This window comes from Epinephelus lanceolatus, chromosome 9, assembly GCF_041903045.1.
Source record: "Epinephelus lanceolatus isolate andai-2023 chromosome 9, ASM4190304v1, whole genome shotgun sequence".
Classification (NCBI taxonomy): domain Eukaryota; kingdom Metazoa; phylum Chordata; class Actinopteri; order Perciformes; family Serranidae; genus Epinephelus; species Epinephelus lanceolatus.
Genome location: NC_135742.1, coordinates 26,553,855 through 26,569,951, shown reverse-complemented (window position 1 = coordinate 26,569,951; position 16,097 = coordinate 26,553,855). Strand labels below are relative to the sequence as shown.

The following is a 16,097-nucleotide window of genomic DNA, read 5'->3' as shown; positions in this document are numbered from 1 at the left end:
ATCTGCATGGGTCTGCAAGGTCATTAAACAAACCTTCACTGGTGCATCTGAGTATGTAGAACCCCCCCTCCTCCCTGTTATTAGCACTTGCTCAACGACTTTTTTTGTGTCCGAAACCCCAGAGGGACAATGAATCAGCGTTAGAAGTTTTCTGCTGCAGCTTCAGTGACATCCTCTGCAGTGCTGCCGTCTCACATCTTCCTCTGTCTGACCATGGCTCTGCCTGCTGTTGTAGTTCTGTTGGCTCTCACTTCCCTCAGTGCTGCATCTGCACCTGACTGTAAGGACCTGGTCAAACCTTTTATGCCAGAGGACCCCAAACTGGTAGGTTTTCTCTGTCTCTTTCTTATATATCCACAAAGATGCTTAGATATTTTGAATATAACTATGATTCTTGGCTGTTTATGTGAAGGTTTTTGGAAAATGGGTGTATGTGATGGGAGCTGGTGACCCCAAGGCGTATCACAAGGCGCTGGAGTCTCTGAAAAGCTCCTGGATAGACTTGTCTCCCACTTCTGACAGTCAAGTTGTGACATTACGTTGGGGGGATTACTGCTTGTAAGTTTGGTGACTTAATCCCTGGAATATTTGGGGCAGAATCCTCCGTAAATGGAGTGTGAAGCATTATATTATACCTTCTTTAACACTATTACGCTTGTGAAAAAAAAATGCTATCACAGCATATTCTTGTTTCTCAGTGATCGGTGCATCACAGGGGAGGTAAATGCAACAGTCTCAGGGATTGCCACCACATTTCGCAGTAAGTAACACATCAGATGAGATACAGCAGCTCATTTCTTTAGCTTGGTATTAACAGAGCGCAACAACAGATCTCCATATAAATAAAACTGCATCACTCTGCTGTCCACTTTTTAAGAAAATCTCTCAGACCACAAAGGACATATTCTACAGACTTGCTCCGACTGCCTGCTGTGGACAGACACCTTTCGAAACGGGGACGTCACCGGTAGATACATCCTGCAGTTCAGTGAGTTCCTCATCTGCTCTAACACAATCAGACAGAGTGTTAAATGTGGCCAGTCCTTTTTTAAAATCTCCCTCTCCTTTCAGCAAGGACGGGAAAGATAGATCCCAAAGATGTTGAAATTTTCAAGAAACAAGTTGGGTGTCTGACCTTCCCAGAGAACTTCTACACCTACGATGGTAAAACAGGTCAGTAAGTCTTCAGTAACCTGTAATAATGACCATAGCTGAGAAACTGCGAGTCTTGACTGGAGATGACGACTCACAGAAATTGCCACAAGGTGGAGATGTTGTGTTGTGTTGTGAAATGCAGTATTTGAATATAGTTAAACACTATGTCTTTTTACAGCAAACTTGTACATGGCACACGATGCACATGGTCAGGAAATGGAAACACTGCTGCTCAGGGAATATTTGCTCTCCCCTCTTACAATTTTGCTTTTTGTCTTTATGTTTCAGAGCTCTGCCCCGACGACGAAGAGAGCACAGAGTGAGCAGCAGTCAAAAAACACAAAGAGATACAGCAACATTTGCATTAAACAAACACACGTATAGAGTAGTAGATGGAATTATCTATGCTATGAATGCCAGTGCAACATGTGACTAATGATTTTACATTCTGACTTTTAAAAACCTAGAACAGATGATGATATACTGAGTTGCATTGGGAAATCGAGGTGTCAAAACCACCGTTTTTTTTCTTACAATAATGCAGTTACTAGGGTACATCTCATGTAAATTTTTTTTTTTTTTTCAGATTAAAACTTAATTATTGTTTTACGCTAACTGTTTAATTCCTATAATTTACTGGTAATGAGAAAATTTGTAGGGTTGCTGCTGCACTATGACTAACTGGTGCATGTATCTGTATAAAGAAGAGTGGGTTGCACCTGATCATTTGTCTGGCAATACATGAAACGTTTTCGGCCATTAATGAAGGCTGGATTGGACAAAAATGTTTTGTGTATTGCCAGATAACTGATCAAGTATACTTGCTAGATGATACATTTCTGAGTGATGCTCTGAAAAAGAATATGAAACACAAATCTAATTTAAACTAGTCCATACCCATTGGTAGCTTTGTCACCTTCTACCTATGCCAATCCTCAATGCCTATGTGCAGTTTCACATAGATTGACCACGTCAGTGAGTAGAAAAATGTGGAACAGACAGAATGACACACTGACAGTTTCCATGATTATGTACAGCATACCATACCATGACTTAGTCATACCAAAAATTAGATAAAAACCCAACAACATTCAGCCACAGGGAGAGCCACAGTGATCGGTCACATTTTAGCCATTTTTAAGCATTTTTCTGTTGTTATAGCGCCACCCAGTTGCCAATTAGAGTTAAATTTCTCCAGTCACCTTGAGGCGTCCTGTTCTACATATCTACCAAGTTTACTAAAAATCAATATGGCTGTTAGGCCTAGATAAGAAATTAGCTCTCTAGCACCCCCATTTTGTTTGATGGGGTCAATAACGGAGGAGTCCCCTCGGTGAAACCCTTGAGATGTTATACACCTTTATGTGATGAGCCACGCCCTCCGCAATATTCATTGCCTTATAGAAGCTCGGTTTTAGTAAGTTTTCCAACTTTTGCCAAGAGGGAACTTTAGATATTGGTCCCTAGATTATGTTCAGCAAGTTTCATGCAGATCGGTCAAACTTCCTAGGAAGAGATCGATTTTAAGTGTTTTTCAAAAAATTCAAAATGGCAGAAAATCTATATAACCGTAAGTTATGGGTTCTTGAGGCAAATTTGTTCCTCATGAGGAGAGGCATCTCTGTGCAAAGTATGTCGACGACGTACGGGGCATGAGATATGCCGATTCAAAGTTTGCAATTTCAATTGGTTGCTATAGCGCCCCCCTTTGGCCAATTGATGTGGTATTGCTTCATTCGCATCCTCCCATGACCCTCTACCACTGTGCCAAATTTCACATGGATTGACCAAGTCAGTGAGGAGGAAAACATGGAACAGACACACACACACAGAGTTTTCGTCATTATATAGTAAGATAAGATAGTAAGATATGGCAGTGCCAAGCTGTCTGTGAAATGAAATCAAACCTATCACACACTGTCATACTGGTGAATATATTTCATGATAGTAAAATAATTAACAGCTAATAAGTCCAGCACTACCAGGCACTGGACAGACTTGATTAAACCATTTCCTTATTTAAATACACATTGTGGATGCAAGTTTGAAAAGTCTCTCAGAAACAGTTCAGTTAAGCCACCAGCCTGCTGTATTGGCTCCCCAGGCCAGCTTGAGCGCTCTCCACCTTGCATGGCCTGCTGCTGTCTCTCCGCTCGCTCATCCTTGTACTCTGTGTTCTTGAGCTGCTCTCTGCTCGTGCCAGTCGCCTACATCTGAGCAGCGCCGCCACCTGCTTCTGGGACTGAGAGGAGGCAAAGTAATAGAGGACTGGGTCCAGACAGCAGCTGAGGCTGCCCACACACATGGAGAGCAGGTACGCCTGGTAGGAGCTGTCGCTGGACTTGTGGGACAGCTGGACGTAGTGGACCATCAGGATGATGTTGGTGGGGGCAAAGCAGACCACGAACACCACTAGAACGACCACAGCCATCACCACGGCTCGAGTCTTCCTGGAGCGGTTCTCCACGTTGGCTGCTGCCAGGGCCTGAATGATTCGCACGTAGCAGACAGCAGTGAAGACAAGAGGGATGAAGAAGAAGATGGAGGAGTAGATGGGGAAGAAGTAAAGGTAGTACGCTTGTAGTTTTTCCACATCCTGCACATCGTGGCAGGTGGTGATGCCCAGGTCTGACAGATGGATGGTTTGCCCTGAGATGAGGAGAGGGGATACTCCTCCGAGGGCCAGCAGCCACATGGCAGCACACACAGCTGAAGCCGTCTGAGGGCTGCGCCACATCAATGAATTCATGGGGTACACCACAGCCAGGAACCGGTCAATGCTGATGCACGTCATGAGCAGGACAGAGCAGTACATGTTGCAATAGAAAGCTGCTGTAACAACTCTGCACATGACGGAGCCATAGATCCAGTTGTTGCCATGGTAATGGTAGGCGATCTTGAAGGGAAGGAGCAGGCCGAACAGCAGGTCAGCGCAGGCCAGGTTCAACATGTAGATTACCGCTGGTTTTCTGGGACGGACGGGATGCACAAACATCACTACGGCAACAAGATTGAGGGGCACGCTGATGATGAAGACGAGGGTGTAAACGGAGGGGACAAAGCTTGTTGCCAGGCGACCCTGGAGGAAACTTTTAGCTTCATCTGAGACAAAGTAGTGCTTCTGGGGCTGGCGGTGTGGGCCATGTCTTTTCACCGGCTCCCGCTCCAACCCTGAGCCTGACCCCCCATCATCCCTCAAACTGTCCAACACAGACAGGTCAACATAGTCAATAGGCTCATCAGTGACCATCACAAAGTGACCAGAAAATGTCCGTAGGAAGGGCATAGAACCTTTAAAGAGACACAGGGCAGAATACATCAGTGGTGTTTAGACTTTTGTCATGTGACACATTGTTTGTAAATGCTCCATTCAGACTCAGACGCAGTTATATTATTATCATATATAGCACTCAGTTACCAACACTTTTTAAAGGGTTAGGTCACCAAATTTTTCCAGTTTTTTACACTTGACCAGTGGGATGACACAGTGCATCTTAATGTACATGTACTTGTATACATACATGGTTCTTGTTCGACATAACCTTCTACTCTTCTTTTTTTTAGGTTGATATATGTATGTTTAAGTGTTTGATATGTAAAACAGATAGATTAGAATGTGATAGAGCCTTCTAGTGGCAATGCTGGGGACTGGCAGTGAGTTTTAAATGTGTTAGTAAGATGGGATATATCAGAATTTTGATGACTGCATAGGAGATGATGTTAATTTGGTCAATAAATGGCAGATGCAACACATTATCCCACCGGTCACAGTTGTGACTGACCATAAAACATACTTTTTCACCTACTTTTCAATGACAATTGAAGAACAAAAAAAAAAGACTGATTATTTCAGTTACCAGTGATTTGAATAATTTTATGTCTGGGAAAAAATGGATATTTAACAGGTTAATTTAAGTATGAGCATAATTTACTTTAATTCAGAAGTCCTCCTTGTACAGATTGGTTACTTCTAATTCAGATCCTTAAGTAAAAATACTAATATCCCACCTTAAAAATACTTTGTTACACATAAAAGTCCTGTATTGAAAATGTTACACAAGTAAAACCATACAAGTATAATCAAGACAACGTACTTAAACTAATACAAAAAGTACTCGATGCAGAAAAATGCAACCCGTGACTGTTACTGAGTTGTTTTCCGCCACTGTCCAAGATCTGCTGCCAGACTGACACGTTTTAAGTTTCATTTACTGGCAAGTCATTGCAGTTTCAGGCCCTAATTTGTTCGGGCATGTTGGAGAAGTGAATGCAACATCATTCCTACATATAAGCAGTTCTTATAGTCCAGGCTGCTGTTTACACTCCAGGTTATGGCCTGACGTAAAGGAAAGTATGCACTACAGTGTTGTTCAGTTGAAGCAGCTGTTAAGAAACTAAATCATCCTATCTTATATTTGTAAGCAAACCTGTAGCGTGGACAATTACAGAGCAATCTGTAATCATTAATTATCACAGAATTGACACAACATTTATGGTTCAGAAAGCAACTTACCATTTTGGGAGACGAGTGCTGAGCTCTGCAGAGAAAACAATACCAACAACCCTGCTGACAAGTGAACCATGGCTTCCCTGTGCGTCTTCAAAATATCTGACAACTACAAGAAGGGTGACATTATCAGTTTGCCTGAAGAGTTACTGAAGTGTTTTTCTGCCAGCGTCAAACATGTTGTTACAGTGCAGTGTGGATACTCCGCCTCCACCTCCCTGCACATCTCCTCCCCAATACAGAGAAATAATATACACCAGTGACCCACATCTTCAGACGGTAATATCTGTCTTCAAAGAAATACAAAAAATAATAATTATATGGCTGACAAATGAGAAAAAAATAATCATAGACATGTAATTTATTAAGCACGTTGTTTCAACATTAGAAATCACTTGATAATACATATTAAAAATACATCAGTTGTAGCTTTTAAATTTTTTTAGATGTTTTATTCATTAAAACATGTTTCTTTACAGAGCTGAATTAAAAGGCACTGGTAAACTACAGTATGTCATAGAGCCATGCAGGGCAGCTGGCTCCATGTGTGAACTAACAGACAGTCGTTTCAACAGACAAGGTAACAACAACAGTGTGTTTCATAGTTTTTACATACAAAACATGAACATCATTACAGTTTCATTCTTAAAAATACATTACATTTACAATCACCACGTGGAAAAATACAGAACGGACACATTTGGTTGGACAACATTTCATTTCGGTTTGATCCATCAAATTATAATCAGATGAGATAAAACATCTGATGTTTTCTGACTAAATTAATTTTGTTCAATATTCTCAGTAGTGTCAGAAGGCACCGTCTGTTTCCCCTTTACTCTCCCGTTGCTTTCTCCCTCCTCTTCTTTGCTTTCTTATTTTCCGTAGAATTTTTTGTTCAGGAGGAAGATGAGTAAATTGACGTTCACTTTGGCTTTGTCGAACATCTTCATGACGGCCACGCCTTCGTACTGCAGCTGAAGCAGGTCCTGAACACAGAATAATCATTCATAGAGACACGGTGCTAATGTTGCAGGTTTAAATACAACATAAAAGTGGCCTCTGATTACAGCCTGGTCTATTCTGTACACACTTATATTCATACACTATGTTTTCATATCCAGTGTGTTCATACTTGATACACACTCAGACTTCATTACAACTAATGTTTCCACGACTGTCTTTACTGTGAAATGTTTTGTTTCAGTGATATTTCCTGCTCGTACTCCGCTGAGTGGAAAGGGACATTTAACCATCTGTCATCGAGGCGTAGTGTTGACTAGCGAGCTGCTATATTTTGCGATATTGTGAGGCACTTGGGAAATGTTTACCTGGAAGTGTAGCTGGACTTTTTCCATCTCGACTCCCATAAACTTGGCCTTCACCTCAAAATCCCCGACTTCCTCAGTGGGTGAGATATCAAACATGACATTTTTGAACCTAAAATAAAAGAGAGAGAGAAAAAATGACAACACATCACAAACACCCCATAATACACCTTTTACAGTTATTGTCCTGTTATTGCAGAGACAGTAAAAGTCAATAACAGTAGTACCCACACTACAGAGGGACTCAAACCAGCTTAAACTTGCTTTGATGGATCTGATCTGTTTGTAGTTTATCATTTTTAACATTTCTACACAACTCCTCTACATTCCCTCTCGGGTGCAGTTTAACATCTCAGCTCAAAAACTCAATAAAGAGCATTGTTTCGGTTTTGAGAATAACAGATGAGGCATGAAGACAGATGTCATCTCACTGAACAATATCCCTAATAACATTTTTCTTTCATAAAACAAAGCTGACAAGGCATGTCCTGTGTTTTGTATATCAGAGACCAGTTCACAACAAAGTCTTGTCACTTTGAACAGACATCGTTCCTCTTCTTAGGAAAAAAGAACTATATAGTGAGGTCGGATACGACTGAACTCATTGAAACTTAAGATTCTTGTTCGTATAAACCCATGATATAGAAATGATCTTTAGCCATGTATGCTTGCAGTGGCTAGAACGGTGGTTTTTAAAGGTTTTTTCAATAATGTACTCTTTGTATTTTCTATTTTCAGCCAAGTACTCCCTGTAAAACATTTGTAACAAAAACAAAGCCCATATAAAGAGGTAAAATACAGCGCTGTAACATCAGAGTTTGATTCACTGAACATCCTGTAACGGAACAACATTTGTGTTTATGTTTCATGTTTAGAATTCATCATTAAATTCATTTCAAGCCAATTTTCTGTTATGATGCAATAACACTGATGCAGGATTTATACATCGTGGTGACGCAGACCTGTCTATTTTTGTAAGTTGAAACCATTTCCCTCAGTGGAAACAAAACTTTTATTTACTGTAATTTCACAGATAAAAAAACAGTAAATTGTGAAGACAGTAAAGCTTCCACAAAATAACAGTTTAAGTCTTGTGTGTGATTTATCCTGGCTTCATATGAGCAGAGGAAATCTCTGCTTGTTGCTAGGCTTATTCATACAATGTAATATGCCATAGGCTTGTGCTAATAATGTTAGCATGTTATATTTGTTTAGAAAACCTGTTTAGTATAAGACAGTTGTTTTGTAAGTGAACCTCGTGCATTGTAGTGGAGCCAAATTTTGTAACATTGCCTTTGTTAAATGTTGCTGTTTTCCCTGGCTTCATTGGAGTAGAGGAAAAATCTGCTAGCCGCTAGGCTAATTTATACAACGTAAAATGTCACATGCTTGTGCTAAAAACATTAGCAAGTTGTATTTGTGGGGAAAATGTGTCCAGAAAACACAGGTGTTCTGTCTGTGAATGCTGCGAGTTATAGTGAAGCTGATTTGTGAACTTGTGTTTGAAATGATCTCTATTAAGCCATGTTTAATGTGTGTTTTGAGTGTGTTCTGAATCAACTAAACTACACAGCACTTCACAGAAACCCCCACTGCCGACTAGTGTTTTGGAGGTGTAACTGCAGAGAGACACAGACACACCACTGCACAAATATAAATGCTCACAACCGCGTAGGCCACGTGTGAAGGCTCTGCATAGAGCTGACGCCCAAGTATAAATCCTGCTTGAGATACTGTAGTTACATTGAACTGCATCTTTTTGGTAAGTTTTTGAAAACTTACAATTCAGGGAGTCAAGGATTTATGCACGACTTTTATTTTTCACATCAACATTTTTAAGAAATCTCACCTGCAGTACTCAAAAGTACACTCAGAAGTACAGTACAGGCCAAAAGTTTGGACACACCTTCTCATTCAATGCGTTTTCTTTATTTTCATGACTACTTACATTGTAGATTCTCACTGAAGGCATCAAAACTATGAATGAACACATGTGGAGTTATGTACTTAACAAAAAAAGGTGAAATAACTGAAAACATGTTTTATATTCTAGTTTCTTCAAAATAGCCACCCTTTGCTCTGATTACTGCTTTGCACACTCTTGGCATTCTCTCCATGAGCTTCAAGAGGTAGTCACCTGAAATGGTTTCCACTTCACAGGTGTGCCTTATCAGGGTTAATTAGTGGAATTTCTTGCTTTATCAATGGGGTTGGGACCATCAGTTGTGTTGTGCAGAAGTCAGGTTAATACACAGCCGACAGCCCTATTGGACAACTGTTAAAATTCATATTATGGCAAGAACCAATCAGCTAACTAAAGAAAAACGAGTGGCCATCATTACTTTAAGAAATGAAGGTCAGTCAGTCCAGAAAATTGCAAAAACTTTAAATGTGTCCCCAAGTGGAGTCACAAAAACCATCAAGTGCTACAACGAAACTGGCACACATGAGGACCGACCCAGGAAAGGAAGACCAAGAGTCACCTCTGCTTCTGAGGATAAGTTCATCCGAGTCACCAGCCTCAGAAACCGCAAGTTAACAGCAGCTCAGATCAGAGACCAGATGAATGCCACACAGAGTTCTAGCAGCAGACCCATCTCTAGAACAACTGTTAAGAGGAGACTGCGCGAATTAGGCCTTCATGGTCAAATAGCTGCTAGGAAACCACTGCTAAGGAGAGGCAACAAGCAGAAGAGATTTGTTTGGGCCAAGAAACACAAGGAATGGACATTAGACCAGTGGAAATCTGTGCTTTGGTCTGATGAGTCCAAATTTGAGATCTTTGGTTCCAACCGCCGTGTCTTTGTGAGACACAGAAAAGGTGAACGGATGGATTCCACATGCCTGGTTCCCACTGTGAAGCATGGAGGAGGAGGTGTGATGGTGTGGGGGTGTTTTGCTGGTGACACTGTTGGGGATTTATTCAAAATTGAAGGCACACTGAACCAGCATGGCTACCACAGCATCCTGCAGCGACATGCCATCCCATCCGGTTTGCGTTTAGTTGGACGATCATTTATTTTTCAACAGGACAATGACCCCAAACACACCTCCAGGCTGTGTAAGGGCTATTTGACCAAGAAGGAGAGTGATGGAGTGCTGCGGCAGATGACCTGGCCTCCACAGTCACCGGACCTGAACCCAATCGAGATGGTTTGGGGTGAGCTGGACCGCAGAGTGAAGGCAAAGGGGCCAACAAGTGCTAAACACCTCTGGGAACTCCTTCAAGACTGTTGGAAAACCATTTCAGGTGACTACCTCTTGAAGCTCATGGAGAGAATGCCAAGAGTGTGCAAAGCAGTAATCAGAGCAAAGGGTGGCTATTTTGAAGAAACTAGAATATAAAACATGTTTTCAGTTATTTCACCTTTTTTTGTTAAGTACATAACTCCACATGTGTTCATTCATAGTTTTGATGCCTTCAGTGAGAATCTACAATGTAAATAGTCATGAAAATAAAGAAAACGCATTGAATGAGAAGGTGTGTCCAAACTTTTGGCCTGTACTGTATGTGTACCCCCATTTAAGAAAAAACAGGCTAGAAAATTGTTCTGCCTTTCTTGGTACATAGTGTCTAGTAGTAGTCTGTGTTTATATAGGTGGTAAAAAGTGTAACTCACTGGTTTGTCTGTAGTCCTTCTATCTCCAGGATGACTCCTTTCTCATGCAGCCTTGCTGCAGTGTACTTCAGAGACTGGGGCTTCCACTTCTTACTGCCCTTATTTTCTCCTTTGCCGTCCAGTTTTATAGACCTGCGTGAATTCCTGGACACACAAAACACAACAACACATAAGTAAAATCACAAGAATTTTTGCCCCATCCATCAAACCATATATAGAACACAACTAATAGGAAGCAAGAGTATTATTTGCACAGTGACAGCAAAACGTTTGAAAAACTGTTAATCCACAGTAGGTATTTAAAAGTAAAGAAGGTGCAACTCACTTTCTGTTGAGGTTATCCAGGCAGGTTTTGATGTAGGTATCGTAATAGTTCATCTGTTCCTGGTAAAAAGCTGTTTTTGAGTTAAGTGCTGAGAGCGTCTGCTGGAGCTTCACAAGCTCGGCCTTCCTCCTCTGTCTGTAGCGTCTTTGGTAGCGGATGTCCTGTCAATTAAAGGTTTTGGCTGCACTTAACAAATTCAGAAACTGAACAGACCCAACAACACGTGTAGCATTGCAGGCATGCACCCTCCTTTGTGAATGAAGACCCGCTTATGTACCTTTGATATGTCATTGATGAGGTCCTGGTATCTGTTACTGACAGTGACAAGACCAGCCTGCTCCAGGTTACGGAGGTTTCTCAGGATCTTCCTCTTCTTCTGCTCGAGAGGCAGCTGGCTGTCCTCCAGTACTGCCGGGCTGCTCTTTAGACCTTCTGGTGTCTGAGCATCCTGGACTGCCCGGCGCTCTACAATCTTAGTATGCTCCAACTCCTTCAGGAGCAAAGTCAAATAATAAGTGCATAAAACTGTTAGAACTCTAAACAAAAACTTAAGTGCATGTATTCATCGGCTGTTGGGTATATACAGTACAGGCCAAAAGTTTGGACACACCTTCTCATTCAATGCGTTTTCTTTATTTTCATGACTATTTACATTGTAGATTCTCACTGAAGGCATCAAAACTATGAATGAACACATGTGGAGTTATGTACTTAACAAAAAAAGGTGAAATAACTGAAAACATGTTTTATATTCTAGTTTCTTCAAAATAGCCACCCTTTGCTCTGATTACTGCTTTGCACACTCTTGGCATTCTCTCCATGAGCTTCAAGAGGTAGTCACCTGAAATGGTTTCCACTTCACAGGTGTGCCTTATCAGGGTTAATTAGTGGAATTTCTTGCTTTATCAATGGGGTTGGGATCATCAGTTGTGTTGTGCAGAAGTCAGGTTAATACACAGCTGACAGCTCTATTGGACAACTGTTAAAATTCATATTATGGCAAGAACCAATCAGCTAACTAAAGAAAAACGAGTGGCCATCAATACTTTAAGAAATGAAGGTCAGTCAGTCCGGAAAATTGCAAAAACTTTAAATGTGTCCCCAAGTGGAGTCGCAAAAACCATCAAGCGCTACAACGAAACTGGCACACATGAGGACCGACCCAGGAAAGGAAGACCAAGAGTCACCTCTGCTTCTGAGGATAAGTTCATCTGAGTCACCAGCCTCAGAAATCACAAGTTAACAGCAGCTCAGATCAGAGACCAGATGAATGCCACACAGAGTTCTAGCAGCAGACCCATCTCTAGAACAACTGTTAAGAGGAGACTGCGCGAATTAGGCCTTCATGGTCAAATAGCTGCTAGGAAACCACTGCTAAGGAGAGGCAACAAGCAGAAGAGATTTGTTTGGGCCAAGAAACACAAGGAATGGACATTAGACCAGTGGAAATCTGTGCTTTGGTCTGATGAGTCCAAATTTGAGATCTTTGGTTCCAACCGCCGTGTCTTTGTGAGACACAGAAAAGGTGAACGGATGGATTCCACATGCCTGGTTCCCACTGTGAAGCATGGAGGAGGAGGTGTGATGGTGTGGGGGTGTTTTGCTGGTGACACTGTTGGGGATTTATTCAAAACTGAAGGCACACTGAACCAGCATGGCTACCACAGCATCCTGCAGCGACATGCCATCCCATCCGGTTTGCGTTTAGTTGGACGATCATTTATTTTTCAACAGGACAATGACCCCAAACACACCTCCAGGCTGTGTAAGGGCTATTTGACCAAGAAGGAGAGTGATGGAGTGCTGCGGCAGATGACCTGGCCTCCACAGTCACCGGACCTGAACCCAATCGAGATGGTTTGGGGTGAGCTGGACCGCAGAGTGAAGGCAAAGGGGCCAACAAGTGCTAAACACCTCTGGGAACTCCTTCAAGACTGTTGGAAAACCATTTCAGGTGACTACCTCTTGAAGCTCATGGAGAGAATGCCAAGAGTGTGCAAAGCAGTAATCAGAGCAAAGGGTGGCTATTTTGAAGAAACTAGAATATAAAACATGTTTTCAGTTATTTCACCTTTTTTTGTTAAGTACATAACTCCACATGTGTTCATTCATAGTTTTGATGCCTTCAGTGAGAATCTACAATGTAAATAGTCATGAAAATAAAGAAAACGCATTGAATGAGAAAGTGTGTCCAAACTTTTGGCCTGTACTGTAGGTAAGGAAAAAAATATTACCTGCACGGGAGAAGCTGGGGTCTCAAGAATTTCAGGCAAGGCCTCTCCTGGCTGAATCCGAATCACATCCACTATCAGCTTTTTTGTCCTGATACACACACAGAGTGATGTCTAAAACTATACAGGAAGCAGTTCTCATGTAATGGCAGAAAAAACTTGGAAAAGGGTCATGGGGATCCAGACATGTAACGTGCCTGCTACCACAAAGTGCAGTGCAACGTCTGTTTTTCCAGCAGAGTTTAATAATCATTCCCCATCGGAAAACAATTCATACACCACAACAGGTAACACTCTAGTCCCACCTATATCACATCATCTTCACTTTACTGCTTTAAGTCCATAAACATTGTGGTTTGTGTGTTGGTCCAGTTACTTTAAAAGCTTTTCAACAGACTAATGAAATTTAGTGGGACGTTATGAGAAGAGGAGCATCTGATTGGGATTTTTTTGCAAGCTTGGACCCAATAGCACCATCATATCTATGTTCTGTAAGTATTCAGGCTACGCATATTTTTGCCAAACAGTTTTTACCATTCCTATAAATTTCATAAATTGGAGAATCCCATCAGGTCATTTTTTTTTAATGTTCCACACTTTTCCTGTGACTTGTTGCTGCAGTCTTGCTTGCGTGGTCTGACCACATCATGCAAAGACAAACCAAATTTAAAGGACACATATAACTCCTGCAGAAATCCTGCTTTAAATGCCAAAAAAAACAAAAAACAAAACAAAAACAAAAGAGACCAACTCTCCAGTACGGCCTCTTGTAAGAAACAGATCCAGACGGATACATGTTTAAAGGAAAGATAACCCTGACCACCAAACCCTTTCCTGTTGGGACAGGAAATGATAGAAGAGCAGGAAAGGCAGCAAAGACACGCTACTGAGTGACAGCCGCAAAGAAACACACACTGTGTCTAGAAAGGCTGAGTACAGTGCATCACACAGAATTCACAGCAATCCCAAATTCTACACTGAGTACTTCTGAGTGAGGATGATTCAGTGCAATGGTTTTAAATACACATCAAAGACTGGATTATGGCACATGAATGAAGATGATTTACAAAGTCCCATACTGTTAGAATTCAGATTACTGCAACATCAAATCATGACAGCAGGCTTTGCATTTGTCTCACCATCCTCCATCTGTAAACGTACTTTGTCATTAGAGTCTTCAAGTCTTTGTCGTCTCCTTCCAGCAGCTCAAACTTGCTGGTCAGGGTGAGGGAGATCTCCGTCTTGGCCAGCTGGCTCAGAGCGCTCTCTCTGTTCGGGTCATTCGGGTCTACAGCTCCTTCCCCTGAAACAGAGCAGCACGGTGTGTATGATGATAAATACACTACAGCCGACTAGTGGTTAACTTGTGATTAATATCAATAAAAGTTTGTTCAACAGTACCGAGCAATGTCTCCACATCAGGGACGTCTCCCAGGTCCTGCAGCAGCTCATGCAGCAGGTCATTGTGGTCAGGAGAGATGGCCTCCAGATGCTCCAAAAGCAGCTGCACAAACACAGATGGGATTAGTCCTGTGCAAAAAGCTTCAATATTTACTCAGTAACTAGTCACTGAAAAATACTGTGACATGATAAATGATCCTTATTTAAAGTATCAATGGAGAAACTGGATACAAGTTAAACCATTTCTACGCAAGTACTGACGCTGCTTGTGGCACACAAACACACCAAGCTAAGGCCTACACATAAAACACTACAGAAATATCACCCAGACAACAGACAGGAAATGATAAAATTATCTTAGTGTGCAAAGTGAAGGTTGAGGCAGCATCTGCTCAGACCAACATGCACGTCATGTGTATTGTGAGTCCTCTCGTGAATATGTGTAGAGTGAAACTGATGACAAAAGGACACAGATGGCTTCAACCTACTGATGTCCCCACCACTATACCCCCTTCTAAGGAAGTGGTCTGGAAATATAAATAAAAGGAAAAAGGATGATGACGTAATGAAAGTATATGGCTGTGTGAGAAACAAGTGATAAAGGAAGAGAAAGGGACAAGACGTGACGATACATCCTAACAAGAGTTCAAACCAGTAACCCTTTTGCTGTGAGGCGACAATGTTAACCACTGCACCACCATGCTGCCATTTCTTTTAATAGTAATACTAAAATATGTAATACTAGTGCTCATGGGACTAGCACAAATGAAATAATGTGCATTTGACTGCAACATTATAAAGGGAGATAAAAAATAAAACCAGTTGTAGAATCAAGAGTTTGGTTTGACGTTAAAATAATACTGTATAGTAACTGTAGCATTACTACGAACATGATAGTGACTGACAGAAGAATAAATCTTTTATAATTATGATGAGTCATGAACTAGGACATGTACAATATATAATTTATAACACTGCATGTTCTCAATGAAGTCTAAAGTAAGTTCATATCTGGTCTAAAGAATGTTTGAGTCATTTTCTTGCGTTTACCGAGTGGGTATTGATGATCTCATCTATGGAGATGTAGATGATGGGCTTGCTTAGAGTCACCATGTCTGAGTATTCATCAATATTAAACTTCTCCTCAGGTTCAGGGACGTCACACGCTGACTGGAAAAATACCCTGGAGGAGGAGGAACGTCAGTAGTTAGTGGTTATTGGTCTTTTTGAGCCCCAAATACTTACACAGATAAAAACCAGCATTTGCAGAATGACAAGGACATACTGTAAAGTCATACTGAATTGTCTTTAATATGCCTGTGACTTTTTCAACTTGGGCAAATTGCTCATGCTGGTGTGTTCCCAGAAAATGGACTAATGCTTGTGTGGATTTCCAGAAATGATGAGTCAAACACTTCGGCAATGTGGAGCAGATAACTGCACACACACTGGCCCAGCCCTTCTTATTTGTGAGTTTGTACAAGTCTGGCCAAAGTTCAGTTAGTTTAAGTGATCATGTCTCCCAGCTGC

General features: G+C 41.4%; 3 protein-coding genes across 4 annotated transcripts in view; 1 reads left to right on the top strand and 2 right to left on the bottom strand.

The window, feature by feature from the left end:
* The first annotated feature begins 76 nt into the window (after positions 1 to 76).
* LOC144464281 (uncharacterized) lies at positions 77 to 1,768 on the top strand. The gene is made up of 6 exons (XM_078170778.1): positions 77 to 324; positions 413 to 558; positions 699 to 760; positions 878 to 988; positions 1,072 to 1,173; positions 1,444 to 1,768. The coding sequence occupies exons 1-6, from the start codon at positions 214 to 216 to the stop codon at positions 1,476 to 1,478; spliced, it is 567 nt and encodes a 188-aa protein (XP_078026904.1). The 5' UTR covers positions 77 to 213; the 3' UTR covers positions 1,479 to 1,768.
* Positions 1,769 to 2,986: 1,218 nt separating this feature from the next.
* f2r (coagulation factor II (thrombin) receptor) lies at positions 2,987 to 5,886 on the bottom strand. The gene is made up of 2 exons (XM_033619795.2): positions 5,669 to 5,886; positions 2,987 to 4,446 (listed from the first exon to the last, which is right to left on the bottom strand). The coding sequence occupies exons 1-2, from the start codon at positions 5,736 to 5,738 to the stop codon at positions 3,227 to 3,229; spliced, it is 1,290 nt and encodes a 429-aa protein (XP_033475686.2). The 5' UTR covers positions 5,739 to 5,886; the 3' UTR covers positions 2,987 to 3,226.
* A 119-nt stretch (positions 5,887 to 6,005) lies between these two features.
* iqgap2 (IQ motif containing GTPase activating protein 2) overlaps positions 6,006 to 16,097 on the bottom strand; it is a 41,585-nt gene continuing 31,493 nt past the window's right edge. For both annotated transcript variants that reach the window (XM_033619793.2, XM_033619794.2), the window contains 9 exons: positions 15,618 to 15,750; positions 14,568 to 14,670; positions 14,328 to 14,469; positions 13,170 to 13,257; positions 11,213 to 11,425; positions 10,936 to 11,096; positions 10,611 to 10,754; positions 6,994 to 7,102; positions 6,006 to 6,651 (listed from right to left, as the gene is read on the bottom strand). In XM_033619793.2, the coding sequence (XP_033475684.2) occupies positions 6,538 to 6,651; positions 6,994 to 7,102; positions 10,611 to 10,754; positions 10,936 to 11,096; positions 11,213 to 11,425; positions 13,170 to 13,257; positions 14,328 to 14,469; positions 14,568 to 14,670; positions 15,618 to 15,750 (1,207 nt within the window). In that variant the 3' untranslated portion in view covers positions 6,006 to 6,537. The remainder of the gene's footprint in view (positions 6,652 to 6,993; positions 7,103 to 10,610; positions 10,755 to 10,935; positions 11,097 to 11,212; positions 11,426 to 13,169; positions 13,258 to 14,327; positions 14,470 to 14,567; positions 14,671 to 15,617; positions 15,751 to 16,097) is intronic.